We start from the raw sequence: 18,200 nt of genomic DNA, 5'->3' as shown, positions 1-18,200 counted from the left end.
TTGGCAGAAGAGATCAACATTCTGTAATAGAATGTTGTACACATTTTTGTCGATATAGTAAGGAGGTCCATTTGAAGTGACAAAGAAGAGGAGAGGAGAGATGAGATTGAACATACATGTGTACATGTACATGTAAGAGGAGAGGAGCAGAGAGAAGACAAGATAGGAGAAGAGAAGAGGAAAGAAGAGAAGAAAAGAGGAGCAGAATAAAGAGGAGAGGAGTGAAGAAAAGAGCAAAGGAAAGGAGAGGAGTGGATATAAGACAGGAGATTAAAGAAGAGAAGAGAGATGAGCATCGAGGAGAGGAGAGTAGAGAAAAGGTTACTAGAAAAGGGCAGGAAAGAGAAGTGAAGAGAGATAGGTTGTGTGTGTGTGTGTGTAAGAGGAGAGGAGCAGAGAGAAGAGAAGATCGGAGATGAGAAGAGGAAAGAAGAGAAGTGGATGGAAGAGGGATGAAGAGGAGGGGCGAGAAGAGAAGGGAAGAGAGAAGAAAAGAGAGGGAGGGGAGATGAAAGAAGAGAAGAGAGATGGGCATCGAGGAGAGGAGAGTAGAGAAAAGGCTGCTCGAGAAGGGACGGAAAGAGAGATAGATTGTGTGTGTGTGTGTGTGAGAGAGAGATAGAGAAAGAGAAAAAGAGGGAGAAAGATAGTGAGAAAAAGGAAAAAAAAGAAGAGAGAACAAGGTGGAATTTATTATGTATATATTTCATGTACCCCTGAATTGTTTGAAACTTTTTTTTTGCCTAGTGGAGATCAAATCAAAATGCTCAACAATCTTTTTTTTTGCTATCCCATATTTTCTAACCCCAGGGTCTCGTTTCATAAAGACTTGTTACTCAAATAACAAATGCACAATTTACATACAATAAGATCACTCTCAGCCAATCAAATTGAACAATTTTAGTAGCTTTTAACTGTCATGTGCAAACTTGTTATAACAAGTTTTATGAAACGGGGCCCCAGATGATTATGTTTGTACACTGTAAGTGCATTAAAGCCATTGTTGGTCATTTCATATCGAAGTTGCTTTTGAGTCATTACAGTACTGTGAGTAAAGAAAATGGAGGAATGTTTTTTGTAGTACAGAGAAGACTTGATGTGCATGTACAGTATAGTGTGTGTGTGTGTGTAAGAGAGAGAGAGAGAGAAAGGGGGGGGGGGGTGTCTGGTGGTAATCGAGAGGTGGGGGCGGGAGAATAATTTGGAAAGTGCCTTATTTTTGTGTGTATCACTATCATATTCCATTTGTGTAATGTCTTATTAGAATTAGTGCTATACTGTGCTTTCTCTCATCAATCTCAAGTTGTGTGTTTGTGAGGGAGGAGGAGAGAGGAAAAAAGTGGGGGTATTGTGTGAGTGAACTTGAAGTCATGTTTGGTTTTGTTTGTACATAAACATGTATGCAATGATAAACAATTCTTCCCTCTTTCTCCAATGCAAAGTAGTAAAATACATGTGTGTTTGTTTTATAATGTAATTTTTGGATCAAGTGATCTTTGAAATTCAATATTTTTGCAACATTATCAAAATATTTACATGTACGCTGACTACTTCCTAAAAATACACTGTTGCATTGTCATGCCAATATACCATTTACATACAATGAGTGTCGTGCCAACACAATACATTATGATTGAATTCATATTAAGTTGATAATCAATTGATTTTTCTGCTGAAGAGAATATTATAGAGTGGAAGCATAAACATGTACATGTAATTCTTGGTACTGCTTTTTTTGTTTCATTTATTTGTTTCTTTTCAATAGTGATAATGATAGTTGATATACATGTAGGTCCCATGGATATAGATTAATGTTAGCCAGCAAGAATAAAGTTAGAGCAGTTCACTGTATATGCGTATAATTTTATTACAGTTTAGTGTGTACATGTAATTGAGTCACAAAGTTAAGTTTAGATTTCAGTGGCATAATAATGTAAATGGTCCATTTTACGATAAGTGCTTGATTCTGATTGTTCCGATTGCTATTAGATAATAAGGGTTTTAAAACATGTGTTGGTATCATATATTTGTTCATATCTTAGAATTGGAATGGAATGAATATCTACATGTATGTGATTATCACTATCAGTACATGTATTTGTTTCACCCTGACAAATGGATGAACAGAAAGAACATTGCAACATCATAATATTTTTCTTTTCCCTGCAATGGATATGAATTTACTCTCTTTATGTTAACAGTGCTTACATGTACATGTATTTAAAACAATGAAATCATAAACAAAAATATTATTGTGATGATGATAAGTTGAGTAAACTTTCATCTTGTGTTTTTGATAATTCTGCTATTTTTTCCAAGGCTGAGTAATAAAGATTTTTTTTTCGTGATATGTTTTAAAATGAAAGTGTATTATTCAAAGTCTTTGTAGTTTTAAGAGTTCATAATCCTTTTGCACAAGAGTTTGGGTGATATGTGAATTTTCTTATTAAGTTTCCCCAAATCTGTAATGCTTTCCAAGTTGATGATTATTTGGCGTTGGTCAAGGATTCATTCAAAACTTGAAAGAACACATGATTAAAGAAAATTGCTACCAACTTATTTTTTATATCGATTAAGATTTAGAATGTGCTCCTCATGATGGGTTCATTACTGAATTTTTTGCTTAATTTGTGATATCAAAATAAAGATTCCATTCTACTTTTGAACTACTGAAATTTCATAGTTCTAAGGAGAATTAATAGCATTTCAGATTTGGAGTCGCATACTTTTTGCTTACTTCTGTCACAATTAAGTTTGTTGTATACCAAAGAACTGCTAGTTTGGTAGATATCATCTAGTTTTAAACTTTAATAAGTTATGTATTAATGTACAGCATTGGTGACGGATTGCTTTGCAGATTGGTAAGTAGTACGTAAGTGTGAAAATCAAATTAATTTGTGTGACAAAAACATTTTTTAGAATATTCACAAATTGGACGTTTCCTTTAATATTTATTTTAATAGTCAAATTAGGATAGATGGAATGATTAGTGCGTGAATTGGTTGATGTGTGCTATGAACATATATGCAGATAACTCTGCCTAAGTCAAATATTTTGATACCATAGAAATTCATTTGACTACAGGAGAAATTTGACTCAAGTTATTTTACATTTTTGATAATCTGGGTCCCATAACACAAAGGTTAGCGATTGATCTTACGCTCGATCTTCACGATTGATTGTACATTGTAGTCTATGGAATCAATCATAGAAAAATGTTCTACGATCATTGCTGAGTTTCGTGTTACGGGCCCCAGGTCTGAGATTTTACTTTGACTTAGGCGTAGGCCAATATCCGACTTTTGGAAGGTCGGCTAAGGCAGAGTTGCCTGTATTTTCATTTGTCTGCCTAATAATTGAATCTTTTGATAGAAGATCACTCAGCATATTGAAAACTGGATACAATAATTCCCGTTCAATAAACAAAAACACCCATAATGCAAAGCCACCTCCCAGAAAATAACAATTGTAACCCAATTAAGACCATCATCTACAATACTCCTTAACTCTCATTTGAATGACTAATGTTACATACACAAGGGATATTTGTAATATTTTTTAAGGACGTACATGTACATGTTGGTACAGAAGGGATGGGGGTTGGAATGGGTTGTTCATCAATATCATCACACTGGGGTTGGTGCCATACTTGTGAAACAACAAATACACAGAGTTTTTAAAATTAGTGAATTTTAAAGTAGTGATAATTTTAAATCAGATCATATACAACTTCCAATTAATCATCCTCACCATCTTAATCAAATTCATGTGATAAGGAGTGAGTGTGACTTCTATGCTAAACCCAAACTCTTGTGCAAACTTGTAGCTGTATTGTAACTAAGTTCCATATTCTGTATTTCAGCTGTTAACATCCTCCCTCAATTTTCCTTTCCCATTCAACAAAAACAGGGCTGGGGATATGTGCCAGAAAAAGTGAAGAAAGCCCAGCGGAAAATCCAAGTTTATCCGTGTGACACCGACGCATGGAATATTCTTTTACGAGAAGCCCAGGTAAGCGATGTAAAATACATGATGTTTGGCAGGGACCATCAAGAAGCAAGATTATCACAGAAACAAAAGTGAATAAATTCATTGAAACAAATAAAAAATAATAAACCAATATCCTGTCACTGTGTTTTATTGCATTCTTGTCTATTTCTATACAAGTGTATGCAGTAAATGAGTTTGGTTTTTAAGGGGAATGGCTGGGTTGCGTTAACTGACAAATAAAGCAATAAAACCTCACAACATGCAATGTCAAATGTTTCATTTGTTTTGAGTCAATTTCTATTTATCCTTGTTTTTGAGATGTTTAATTTCCCTTCTTTGGTTGCCGTGCAAGCCAGGTTTAGTGGGGTTTTAAAGAAGAACAATCCATGCATCATATTAAATGAGATACAGACAGTATTTCTGTGTTTTGTCATTTGTTGCTTGTCTCTCAATTATCTACGTGTATTTTAAACTACAAAATGGCAACTGCACAAGCAAGAAGGGAATGATCGTTTCAGACATTTTAATTTATTTTTGTTTTTATGTTCTATTATTGTATGACATTTAATTTTTCATATGTACATGTGTATGTATATACCCATAATCCCTAGTTAATTACACAAATAATTTAGAAATGTGTAAGCCCCACATGTTTTATTAAGCAGTAAATTTAAATTAAAATGATTACTTAAACAATCTACAATTAGAAGGTGAAGAAGAAGAATAGGAAAAGAAGAAAAATAGATGATGAAAATATAGGAAGAAGCACAAGACTACAACAAACATTTTAAGGGGGAAGAAGAGGAGGAGAAAAGAAGATTGAAGAAGTACAGAGCGAAGAAAGAAGATAGAACTACATACAGTGTAGATATTAAATGGAGGATGCAGATGAAGAATGGTAGAAAAATGAAGAGGAATAAAATAATGATTCAATAAAATGTTTAACGTTTGATACATAATTTTTGAAAACATCTGAATAGTCTCCTTTAAATGCAATTAACATTTTAAGGAGTGAAAACAAAATTTGGCACTGCTTATTTACCAAGATTTGGCTGCTTTGTCCTTCATAAATATAAGCAATTTGTTTCATATGCCTTGGGGAAAAAAATCTGAATATTTGTCACATTTGGTTTGTTTTGTTCATATTCATTGATACTTAAAGGTAAAGAATATTTAGTTAAGTTTGTATGAATTATTTGATCTTCTGTAATAAATTACTACTTTTTGGTTGTAATTTGTTTAGTTTTATTTTTCCACAATGTGTCGGACATAAAGGTCTATTCAGACATGAATGAGAAGCCACTGTCACAATAGAGTATAAAAATTAAATTGGTCAAGATATGTATATGAAGTGTCATCGAGCATACTTTAAAAATCATTATTTAGTGACTTTAAATGTACATGTACATAATGTTACATTAAATTTGAATTATGTTTATGATTTCATAAAACACAAATCAAACATTTTTAATGATTTTTCAACATTTGTTGAGTGTCTTTCAAAATTCATGGCTGAATGGTTCTGGGTCATATATCAACAATTAATTGGTTCTGTGTCAGGATATTGTGGGCTGCTGTCAAGACCATTTTCATATTGCACTAAAAATTAATGGCAGTATAATCTTTGTCATGTACAATCAGAGCGTACTCCGTCGTTGGAATGTTGGAATATGAATTACAGAAATTTGGCATTCACATTCTAACTATTGAATTTCATATTTTAGCAAACAGATGAATAAAATCATTGGCATTCTACTGTGCAAGCTCATGCACTTTAAAGTGCTAAACTTTGGTTGCAATAAATTCATTGAAATGGTTCATTGGTATAAGTGCCATCTTAATCCTGCACAGACCATATTATTTTATCATGATTGATATGTGATCATCTCTAAAAGGCTGTGTCACATATTTCTGCCTGATGATACCATCCAACAAAAGAAAAGTCTGGTTTTGATACTTGTTTTTAAGCTATATTCCAGACTTTTTTCTACCGTTTGACACCACCTGAAGTAAAAATTGAGACAGAGGCAGATGTTATCATTAGGTAGGGGTATATGACATATTACCATTAGAAGGAAATTGAGTTTTGTTGTTGGTTTCAGAGTTGTGTTTAATAAACCTTATTAAGGTTGAATGGAAATACTCCATTCTGTCAAGAGCTTCGTTCTAGAAAATACCGGTACATGTAATTAGAGATAAGTCTAAAAAATCTTATGCTTCCATTCTATACTCCCCTTTTCACAAGCTTTTTTCTTTCTTTCTTTTCTTTCTTTCTTTCTTTCTTTCTTTCTTTCTTTCTTTCTTTCTTTCTTTCTTTCTTTCTTTCTTTCTTTCTTTCTTTCTTTCTTTCTTTCTTTCTTTCTTTCTTTCTTTCTTTCTTTCTTTCTTTCTGTCTTTCTGTCTTTCTGTCTTTCTGTCTTTCTGTCTTTCTGTCTTTCTTTCTTTCTTTCTTTCTTTCTTTCTTTCTTTCTTTCTTTCTTTCTTTCTTTCTTTCTTTCTTTCTTTCTTTCTTTCTTTCTTTCTTTCTTTCTTTCTTTCTTTCTTTCTTTCTTTCTTTCTTTCTTTCTTTCTTTCTTTCTTTCTTTCTTTCTTTCTTTCTTTCTGTCTTTCTGTCTGTCTGTCTGTCTGTCTGTCTGTCTGTCTGTCTGTCTGTCTGTCTGTCTGTCTTTCTGTCTGTCTTTCTGTCTTTCTGTCTTTCTTTCTTTCTGTCTTTCTTTCTGTCTTTCTTTCTTTCTTATTTTCTTTCTTTCTTTCAGTCTGTATATCTCATTGTCCTCCTTATCTCTCTCTCTCTTCCTTTGTCTGTTTCTCTCTCTAGTTCTTTCTCTCGTACAGTAGGTATATAGAAAGGAGTTCTTGACAGGTGTGTACATATAATCCCCAACCCAAATAGTTCTAAACTCCAAGGAGTTATCTTTTATTTCCTTGAAATGTATGCCAACCATCCAATGTTCCTTCTTCCCCTCTCTATCTCATGATGTCTCACACTCAGAACCAACCAGTGGAGAAAGCCAGGACCCTATATGAGCTTGTGGTTACGACGTTTGCCAACTCCGGACGCTACTGGAAGAACTACGTGGAGCAAGAGGTCATTGTCTAGAAATTCTCTTTAAAAAAAAAAAAAAAAAAATAGAATATCATCGGAACATATGCAAGCTTTGATTAAAAATACATACATTTCCAAATATACAGTGGTACTAAAAAGTAAATAGTGAACCCCACCTGAAAATGAATACTTTAAAAAGCGCGTGACACTGGTACTGGTCCGACGGTCCCACACCAGTAAAAATTGCTGTCGGGCCAGTTACTTTTCAGAAATTGCCAGATTTACTGGTCTGACATGACCAGTAAAAAACATATCAAACTAATATAAATGATATTTTCTCCTCTTTAGTATCTTAAAAAATGGCTTTCCAAAATTGAGAAATGGTTCTCATGAATTGCGTTGTGTGTGTACTGTTTGTTAGTACATTTTTTTTTTGGGGGGGGGGGCAATAAAAGCCCTAAAAACTGCAAAATGAGTCTTTTTCATGTTTTTCTTTATTTTGGGGGACCAGTAAATATTAGGTTCGGACCAGTAAAAAATAAAAACTGGGTATTAACTGGTCCGACTTGAACAGGTTGGATCAGTAGAAAAAAAGGGTTAGTGTGGAGCCCTGCTTTAAAGTGTTCTGGTTCTGCCATCTTTTAGATATTTAATTGTGAAGTCAGGTGATAAAATATTACATTCAATGAAGTTTGTTTCTCTGGGCTCACTGGATGTTATTGTGTTGTCTACATTCAACACTCAGCATGAAGGAACTTGTGTATTTTCTGGTGGGGTTCACTAACTTTTTAACACCACTTGCAAAACAGACATATTTAATACAAGTATTTCTTGCACATACATATATCTACATGTAGTTTGATATCCACTGCTTAAAAGCTTCAAAAGTTTAAAATACCCACTTGAACCAACAACGCTGGTCTAAAACCATGATTAAATCCCTTTGGCCCAAATTCACAAATGTTGCTTTGAATGGATGGTTTGAAACCATGAAAAATGCAAATTTCACAATGTAATTATGCTTTTAGTGTGGAAAAGGGTCCAATAATCGATGCACTATTTTTTTTCTTCCAAGAAGTGCTTAATTCATGCTTGTTTGCTTTGAGTCCACTTTCTTGTTTATTGCTACACCAACAGCGTACTCTTCAGATTAAAACCATTGACTCATAACCCATAGGAACAAGAATGAATTTAGTGCCCTTTCGCCCTGTGAAAAACAAGGGCACATTCTTAATTGACCCTTTTGTAACACACACACTAAAGAAGTAATTGCATAAAAAATCTGCATAGACCATGATTCAGACTATTGATTAAAACTTTGTGAATTTTGACCATTTGGTCCACTTCTCGCCTACATGTATAATCTTGGTGGAGGCTGCAGCTGATATAACTTTGCTGTTACGCATAATGTAAGCGATGAGTCTGATGCAGCAAGACTAGTTCAGTGTGTGCAAAACAGCCACTGGTTTAACCCTCGACTTGCTTTAGTCGTCATTTTCTTTTTATTGACTACGATTTGGTGTGGGTTTATCCGTATGAAAACTGCCACCTGATATTTCGTTGATAAAAAGAAAACAACAACTAGACCAAGATGGGAATGTAAAGGTGGTCGCTGCTCTGCAGCCAGTGTTAGTTGTCTTGCTGCATCAAATGTATCACTTACGTTTTGTGCTTAAAAAAAGCAAAGACGATAGTTGCAGTTTCTTAGATATACATGTAGGCTAGTCTACTTTCATGCAGTTTGGTTCAATTGTTATTTGGTAAAAGTCATCCCCTTTCAACAACCCAGTTGTGCTAACACTCTATTACTCTTTTTTATGATCATTTGATCGGTTTCGTCACTTTATCTAATAGTTTTCCCATTTTGTCTAATGAATCTTGAATCTAATTTGTCAGAAATTAAGGGTGTATCGCAAGAAACTTATTCATAATTGATGCAAACTCTTTTTTGCAAAATTGCAATTGGTCAATTTTAACAAGAGCAACCTAATATATACCATACTATATTGCAAGAAGTAACATTTCAATAAGTAGAACATTTACAATTAAATACAAGACTTCAGGTTCATTTTCTTTCAAAAAAAATGAATGCATGTTTCTTTTCAAACTCCTTAAGTATGATGTCAGACAAATTCAGAATTACCACAGATCTAAAATGCACCAAATTGGACAAAGGAAAAAAGAAGTCTTGATTAGACAATGTTGGATCAAGCTAGGCTAGTTTGAGACCAAGTTACAGTTTATATTCACCAAGTGCATTCTATTGGGCCAGGAAATAGTAAGCAGATATGCAACATCAATCTTTATTGGTCAATAATGTTCATTTGATGAGTCTTTTATTTCATTGTCCCAAAAAGTAAAGAAAGAGGGAGGAAAATCTGCAAGGGGATTCCCCTGGAGGTATATCAGCTGTTACAATTATATTAGTGCACACCCTCTGCCAAATTTTCAGGAAAATTATTAGTGTACTAACTATTCTGATCAGATGCAACATTAATATTTCACATCAGTTATAAAAAATCATATAGGAAACACCCCATTTATTACAAATTTGGTTGATACAATTAATTAACAAATGTATATAATATCAATACAGTTAAATATCTGCATAAGCCAGCCTTCTCTATTGATGCAAATTTAGTAGAATCAATTATTTTACCGGATTGTGTTATATTCGTTATTTAGTGTCTTCTAAATCATTGATTTTCTGGTCCCAGGATATTTGCATTGTAAAGGCAGACTCACCATATCAAATACAAAGTGATTTATGAAATAATCTTGATTAAAATAAGAGAGCATTTCAAAGAAAATTTTAAAAATAACAGCTGCCAACTGAATATGTTTCATCTATTTTGAGATCATGACCATCAATTTTTTTTAGCAAGTTATGTTTTTTTTTACTCATTTTTTCAAAGAATATGTAGATCCCTGTTTTTACATGGATTTTCAGGGCTGGCTTGATGTTAAAAACTTGCTACAAATGTTTTTACAGTATGTAGGACTATGCAGCTCATATTTATTTAAAAAATTCTATATTTTACAAATCATTACACAAATTAAATTGAAAAAAAGAGTATGTTTCAGAACTTTCATTCATCATTCACATTACGTTTGTCATGGGGATATTCATTTGTAATTGTGTACATCTTTATCTCTGCTCATAAATTGCCTTCATCTTTCTTGGCTTACTTCACGACGGAACCACTCTACTTTGATGTCAATTTTACTCACAGATGAGAGGAAAGAACTACGAAAGAGTTGAAAAGGTAGGAATATCACAAGTTTGTTCATTTTCTAGGCTAGTGTTAGTGTTAGGTTAGGTATTTCATCTCTGTTTTCTATTTTCAGAATCTACCGATGTGTTTCCATGTATGTGAGTTGCGTTGCTATTGCATGATGGTTATCTGGATTGAACTATGTAGGGTTTTGATGGCCGACCGAAATTGGCAAGTATATTGCATCTGGTTAGACTGGATGCATGATCTTGCCATTTTTGGCAGTGAAGTGAGAGAATGAGAGTGAGAAGGATTTAAAAAAAATCCATATTTTATTGTTAAAAATGTACATGAAATGACACACTCTGATGATTTGCTTTGCCTAATTGATCGTGGGCCCGGCAGCCGCTGTGCAGTGCCAGATCGACGAGGCTCTATCCCTTTAATTGTTGAATGCCAAACGGTAGCAGCAACTCCCATCTTTTAACGTCTTTTGGTCTGATGCGGCCGGGTTTGAACTCTCGACAGATGCTCTACCAACTGAGCCAAGACACCGGTAGATATGTACATTTTGATAAGTGAGAAGGAATAATTTATAAATTTTTCATGGCTTTTTGTAAGGTGTAATGTAAATGATAGGGGCACATGTCTACTTTTGAGTACTTAGCTTGTGTCACTTCAAGATAGTACAATATACTATTAGAAATAAAATAGAAATATACATTATGAACATAATCATTCAATCCACTATGGCACAAAAACTTGGTCTCCTTCCCCAGCTGTTTCAACGATGCTTGATGAAAGTGCTGAACATTGATCTGTGGAAGTGCTACCTGGCCTATGTCAAGGAGACTAAGGGGAGTCTATCATCGTACAGAGAAAAGATGGCCCAGGCTTACGACTTTGCCTTGGATAAGATGGGAATGGATATCTTTTCTTTTCCTATCTGGAACGATTATATCAACTTCTTGAAGGGAGTGTGAGTACATGTATATTACAGTTATGCATGTAAATACATACACATGTTAATACAAACGTTGTGTAATTTATTGAGTAGATTACACATACATGTAATTATATGATGTACTTCTGTGGAATTGAATTATTTACACTAGTGTACAGAAAATCCACACAATTGTATGTATAATTAACCATAGAATGACAAAAACATTAAAAAATGAAAATTGAAAGTCTTATGCCAAAGGGGAAGAAGTTCCAATGAAAATTATTATTTTTGTTCAACTAAGGTCTATATCGCGACAATTTTGATTGCTAAGCTGTCAATCTTAATATCAATCTACTTTTAAAGACATCACTTAATCAAGGACAACATCTCTTAAAAAGATAAAAATGCTACAATATAAACCCAGCACAAAACACTTCTTTTTTAGAGGCTATTGAAACTTTTCATGATGACTGTCAATACTTTTCTAAGGCAAAACACTATGCCAAGAATGAGTTTGTAATACACCCAGTCTATTTTCCTACTCTTTCTGTCCCCTACCAGTGAAGCTGTAGTTTCAAATGCAGAAAACCATTTAAGATAATCCGAAAAACATTGCTTATAAATCAAACATAAACCTCACTTAACGTTCTTTATGAACTCTGTATTGTGTTTCTAGTTCAAGGCAATTTCTATTCTATAATTGACTGTAAATGAGTCTATAATACCAGACCATTTCTCATTCTGTCCATTTCAGTGAAGCTGTAGGTTCGTATGCCGAGAACCAGAGGATTACTGCTGTACGACGTGTATTCCAACGAGGTATCGTCAACCCCATGTCAAATATTGAGGCTCTCTGGAAAGACTACAACAATTATGAAAACGTGAGTATGGTGGGGGATTTGAATTTATTTTTGAACGCTGGTGTTTATGTTGGATGACAAACCTAGCATTGGTCCTAAAAAATTATGTAGCTTTTTTCCCCATCCGATATGATCAAATTGTCATTGGTTTGCCGGTATGTTTAAAAAAAAAACTTTTTCAAGTAATGTGATTTTCAGCCTTGAGTACATCTTTGAATGCTTGAGGTCAACTTTTTTCTAAATATTTTCTCCAAACAGGGAATCAATGTGATGATAGCAAAAAAGATGATTGAAGATAGAAGCAGAGATTACATGAATGCCAGGAGAGTTGCCAAGGTAAGTCAAATTAGTGATTATAAAAAAGAATTGATGTAATTTTAATTGATTATATTGAATTGTATAATGGCATTGTTTCCCCCATTGAATTGAAATTAATGGGATCAATTTCAATTTATTTGATTTTACCTGCATTGATGTAGATTTAACTGAATTGAACTGAGTGGATTGAATTGCAATGAATTAATTTGAAGTGAATGAAATTGAAAAGCATAAAAATGAATTACTGAACTTTACTTGGATTGAACTGAGTTGAATTTAATTCAACTTATCTGAATTGAATTGAGTAGACTTGAATGTGATTGAATTGAGTTGAATTTGAAATTTGTATTTGAATTTGCTAAATTAAAATCCTTATTCTTCTCACAGGAGTACATGTATGAAGCTATATACAGAAACAAACCATCTGTTCTTCCAACCAGTACAGCTTAATAGGCAATTACAATCGAATTGAAATGAATTGAATTAAATTGAAATGAAATGAATAGAATTGAAATCCTTATTCTCACAGGAGTATGAAGCTATCATAAAGGGTCTCAACTGAAACAACCCATATATTGTACAGCCGAATAGGCCCTTACAATTGAATTGAAATGAATTAAAATGAAATGAAATGAAGAGAATTGAAATCCTTATTCTTCTCACAGGAGTATGAAGCTATCACAAAGGGTCTCAACTGAAACAACCCATCTGTTGTACAGCTGAATAAGCCCTTACAATACAATTGAAATGAATTGGATTAAAATGAAATGAAAAAAATTGAATTGAAATAATTCTTCTTCTCACAGGAGTATGAAGCTATCACAAAGGGTCTCAACCGAAACAATCCATCAGTTCCCCCAATGGGTACAGCTAAAGATGCAGTTGCAATTGAATTGAAATTCAATTGTATTGAAATATATTTCATTAAATTGAAATGGAATTAATTGAAATGATTATTATCCTCATAGGAGTATGAAGGTATCACAAAGGGTCTCAATTGAAACAACCCATCTGTTCCTCCAACCAGGACAGCTGAAGAGGCAATTACAATTGAATTGAAATGAATTGAATTACATTAAAATGAAACGAAGAGAATTGAAATCCTTATTCTTCTCACAGAAGTATGAAGCCATCACAAAGGTTTTCAACTGAAACAACCCATATATTGTACAGCTGAATTGGCCCTTACAATACAATCGAAATGAATTGAATTAAAATGAAATGAAAAAAATTGAATTGAAATAATTCTTCTTCTCACAGGAGTATGAAGCTATCACAAAGGGTCTCAATCGGAACAACCCATCAGTTCCCCCAATGGGTACAGCTGAAGATGCAGTTGCAATTGAATTGAAATTTAATTGTATTGAAATATATTGAATTAAATTGAAATTGAATTAATTGAAATAATTCTTCTTCTCACAGGAGTATGAAGCTATCACAAAGGGTCTCAACCGAAACAACCCATCAGTTCCCCCAATGGGTACAGCTGAAGATGCAATTGCAATTGAATGGAAATTAAATTGTATTGAAATATATTGAATTGAATTGAAATTGAATTAATTAAAGTAATTATCCTCTTAGGAGTATGAAGCTATCACAAAGGGTCTCAACCGAAACAAACCATCTGTTCTTCCAACCAGTACAGCTAAAGAGGCAATTACAATTGAATTGAAATGAAGTGAATTGGAATCCTTATTCTTCTCACAGGAGTATGAAGCTATCACAAAGGGTCTCAACTGAAACAACCCATTTATTGCGTAGCTGAATAGGCCCTTACAATCGAATTGAAATGAATTGAATTAAATTGAAATGAAATGAATAGAATTGAAATCTTTATTCTCACAGGAGTATGAAGCTATCACAAAGGGTCTCAACCGAAACAACCCATCAGTTCCCCCAACGGGTACAGCTGAAGATGCAGTTGCAATTGAATTGAAATTCAATTGTATTGAAATATATTGAATTAAAGTGAAATTGAAATAATTATCCTTATAGGAGTATGAAGCTATCACAAAGGGTCTCAATCGGAACAACCCATCCGTTCCTCCAACCGGTACAGCTGAAGAGGCAAGGCAGATAGAACTCTGGAAGAAATATGTGAATTGGGAGAAACAGAATCCACTTAGGACAGAGGATCAGATGCTTATTACAAAGAGAGGTTAGTAGATATTTTAGAGCATTTTTAAATTATGAATAAACTAGACTTTTTACATAGTGGTTAAAATTTATGAATGTTTCTCAGATGGGAACCTTGTAGCCTTAAGGTTATTATTGACCTGTTAGAAATTAATGAACACAATGTTTGAAATTCATTTTCTCTACATTATTTGTACTTTTTTATTTTATAAAAAACAGAATTTCAATAGGGAATGATAGTTTTACTTTTGAAACTTGAAATGAGTTGTACGTGAGTTTTCATAGCAACCCTTTTTAGTTTACAATAGCGCTTTTCTCATACACTTGAAATTAGTTTGTAGTATTATTATTACAGTGGTTTCAAAACCATTGACAGTGTTTGAGTATGGACACTTATCCATTGAACCCTTATACCTTATTATATTGCAAAGTCTAATGTCTGACTTATTAACAAAGATACATATACATGTAAGAACTGATTAAAGGTTCTTATTTAATTGCAAATCTTTGGAAATTGCTAACATAGTAATCAAAATTTACATGTAATTCCTCGATTGATTCTTGATAAGTTTTAATTTTGTTTTGTTCTTTCCAGTAATGTTTGCCTTTGAGCAGTGTCTCCTGTGTCTTGGACATCACCCTGATGTATGGTATGAGTTTGCTCTCTATTTGGAAAGCGCTAGTAGGATATTCACAGAGAAAGGGGTATGTGTTTAGTGACCCGGGGGTGTTTCACAAAGATTTAAGTATGACTTAGAGTCGCACTTAAATACCGAGTTGCGTACGGTATGAAAGGCTTGACCTCATCGGTCAGATCGTGTCATGAGGACGCGCACCACTGCGTATCTATCAATAAGATCGCGCGTTGCATATCATGTACGCATCGGCATTTAAGTGCGACTTAAGTCATACTTAAATCTTTGTAAAACACCTTCCAGTTTTTTCTGTGTATTTCAACTGTGTTTTTAGTTTTATTACTAATTTATAAATTGTGTGTTTTTATGATGCTCATTAACCAAACTGCATATTATGATTTAAATAATAAATAATATAGGATTTGTAAAGCGCACGTATCCACCTTGCTAGGTGCTCAAGGCGCTCCTATATTTACTTGCAATCACCGATGTATTCAATATTCAAAATCAAACAAAGGAACATAGGTGTATACATAATAATAATGGGCATTTGTATAGCGCCATCTATCTAGAAACAATCTATTCCGAGGCGCATTGTTGTTATTATTATTACTCCGGTTTTAGCTTGAGCTACCTTTCAGCACTCATGCGTTCAAGGAATTAATCCTGCCGGGTACCCATTCACCTGGGTCGAGTGTAGCATAGGATAAATTTCTTGCTGAAGGAAAACACATCATGGCTAGGATTTGAACCTACGACCCTCTGTTTGAAAGGCGAGAGTCAGAACCACTAGACCACGATGTGCCCACATAATGAATCAGCCCAGGGGTGGTATTCTGACAACGTTCTTATCTTTGTTCTTATCTTTGTTCTTATCTTTGTTCTTATCTTTGTTCTTATCTCAATGAGATAAGAAGACGCTAAAATCATTGCAAATCGGTATTCTGAAAATCTTCTTAACGCGTTCTTATCTCTGTAAGGACTGCCTCCTTCTTATCTTCAACACGCCCATTTTTAAGATATTACCAATCAAAATGCGCTTTATATTGGCAGTTTAACCAATAAAAGCGTTCCTTATGTGAAGAGAATATGATGGGCGCTGCGCGTGCACTGTTTCTTGCGCACTGTGCGAAATAGGCATTTTATACGCAATGAGTGATTATTATTTCGAGACATGTGCACAAAATAAAGAAAGAAAGAAATTAAAGAAAAAAGGTAAAGAAAGCAGTTACGAATAAGAATAAAACAGGAAGAAAGAAGTAAAGTAAGTAGGTAAGTAAAAAGACAGAAAAGGGTCAGAATGAAACAGAAATTAAAAAAATAAAATGATCAATGCAGAAAACAATGAAAGAAAGAAAAGGTAAACGAAAGAAAGCAAGCAAAAGGAACTTAAAAGAAAATTTTAAAAAATGAAAAGAAATAAAAAAGGAAAGAATACAAGAAAGAAAAAGGAGGAATAGATAGAATGATAATCAATGATAAAAAGAGGAATAAAACATTGAAGGAAAAATAACGAAGGAAAAGGAAAAAAAAACTTAAAGGGAAAAAACGAAAAAGTACAAAATAAAAAGATTAAAAAGGATAAAATGAAGGAATAAAGAACCAAAAAAAGTTAGAAAAAACGAATGAAAGAAAGCAAAAAAAGGAAAGAATAAAAATATGTAAAAAGTGAAGGAAGAGAGAAAAAGGGAAAATGAAACAAAGAAATAAAGAAAGAGAGGGAGAGAAAGAAAGAGATAAGAGAGGGGAGATAAAAGATGAAATGAAAAGTAAAGCAAAATTGAAAACTAAATAAAGATAAAAAGAAAGGTAAATTCAAAGAAAGAAAGAAAAAAAAGGAAAATAACAAGGCAGGAAAAATGAAGAATGAATGAAAAAAAAAACGAAGAAAGATTAATGGAAAGAATAAAGAAAAAAATGAAATATAATTTACCCTAAAAAATGAAGAAATAAAAAGATTACAAAAAATAAATAAAGTGAAGGAAGAAAGGAAAAGAAAAACAGAAAGAAAGAGAGAAAATGGGGAAAGAAAAAAAAAACTTAGTAAAGAAAAAAAGGAAAAAATCGAAAAGGGAAAATAAAAAAGGAAGGACCCCTCGGTAGACCAGCAGCACCATGATTGATGCTGCTGAGCAAGGCCATCCTCCCGTTTTTCATTTATCAATTCACATGTGTCATTTTATATGTATTTATGTTATTGGTTTTTAACGGAAATAAATTCAATTAAAAAAAAGAAAAAGAAAGAATAAATAAAATAACGCAAAAGAAAAATAAGGAAGAAGTTAAAAGATTCAAAAAAAGAAAACAAAATGAAGAATGAAAGAAAGGAAAAAAGACAAACAGATAGAAAGGAAGAAAAAGTGAAAATTAATAGGCCTAAATGAAATAAAGAAAGACAGAACGAAAGGAAGGACGAAAGAAAGAAAAAAGGGATAGAAAAAAGAGACAGGCAAAATAAAGGGTGAATGAAAGAAAGGGTGGGAGGAATACTTGTTACTACCAGTGGCCATCGATTTTTAGCAAGAAAGAAGGCGGACAGCGTAAGATGTAATAACCCTCTAGCTATCTTAAATATTATCATAAATATCGTAAATAGATAAGAAAGAAAAAAGATAAGAACGTTTTCAGAATACCACTTATCTTTATTTTGTTCTTATCTTTTAGCGCGCTTTTGTATCATATGCGCGAATTATAAATTTACACGCTCAGCTTCGATGGAAAGCAAGATAAGAAAAAGATAAGAACAAAAGATAAGAAAAAGATAAGAACGTTTTCAGAATACCACTTATCTTTATTTTGTTCTTATCTTTTAGCGCGCTTTTGTATCATATGCGCGAATTATAAATTTACGCGCTCAGCTTCAATGGAAAGCAAGATAAGAAAAAGATAAGAACAAAAGATAAGAAAAAGATAAGAACGTTTTCAGAATACCAATTTTAGAACGTGACGTAGATAAGAACAAAATTAAGATAAGAACGTTTTCAGAATACCGCCCCTGGCCTCTAACTAATAAATTACATGCAGGGGGGCAACAAACTTAAATTGCAGAGAAAT

General features: G+C 33.3%; 1 protein-coding gene across 1 annotated transcript in view; it reads left to right on the top strand.

The window, feature by feature from the left end:
- The window catches only part of LOC129283155 (cleavage stimulation factor subunit 3-like), a 35,472-nt gene that overhangs the window by 3,234 nt on the left and 14,038 nt on the right, over positions 1-18,200 (top strand). The window contains exons 2-9 of the mRNA XM_064114827.1: positions 3,910-4,011; positions 6,983-7,078; positions 10,270-10,302; positions 11,031-11,230; positions 11,952-12,078; positions 12,316-12,393; positions 14,371-14,533; positions 15,107-15,216. Of these exons, the coding sequence (XP_063970897.1) occupies positions 3,910-4,011; positions 6,983-7,078; positions 10,270-10,302; positions 11,031-11,230; positions 11,952-12,078; positions 12,316-12,393; positions 14,371-14,533; positions 15,107-15,216 (909 nt within the window). The remainder of the gene's footprint in view (positions 1-3,909; positions 4,012-6,982; positions 7,079-10,269; positions 10,303-11,030; positions 11,231-11,951; positions 12,079-12,315; positions 12,394-14,370; positions 14,534-15,106; positions 15,217-18,200) is intronic.

Source organism: Lytechinus pictus, unplaced genomic scaffold (assembly GCF_037042905.1).
Source record: "Lytechinus pictus isolate F3 Inbred unplaced genomic scaffold, Lp3.0 scaffold_20, whole genome shotgun sequence".
Taxonomy (NCBI): Eukaryota; Metazoa; Echinodermata; class Echinoidea; order Temnopleuroida; family Toxopneustidae; genus Lytechinus; species Lytechinus pictus.
This window is presented reverse-complemented; position numbering and strand designations above follow the sequence as displayed.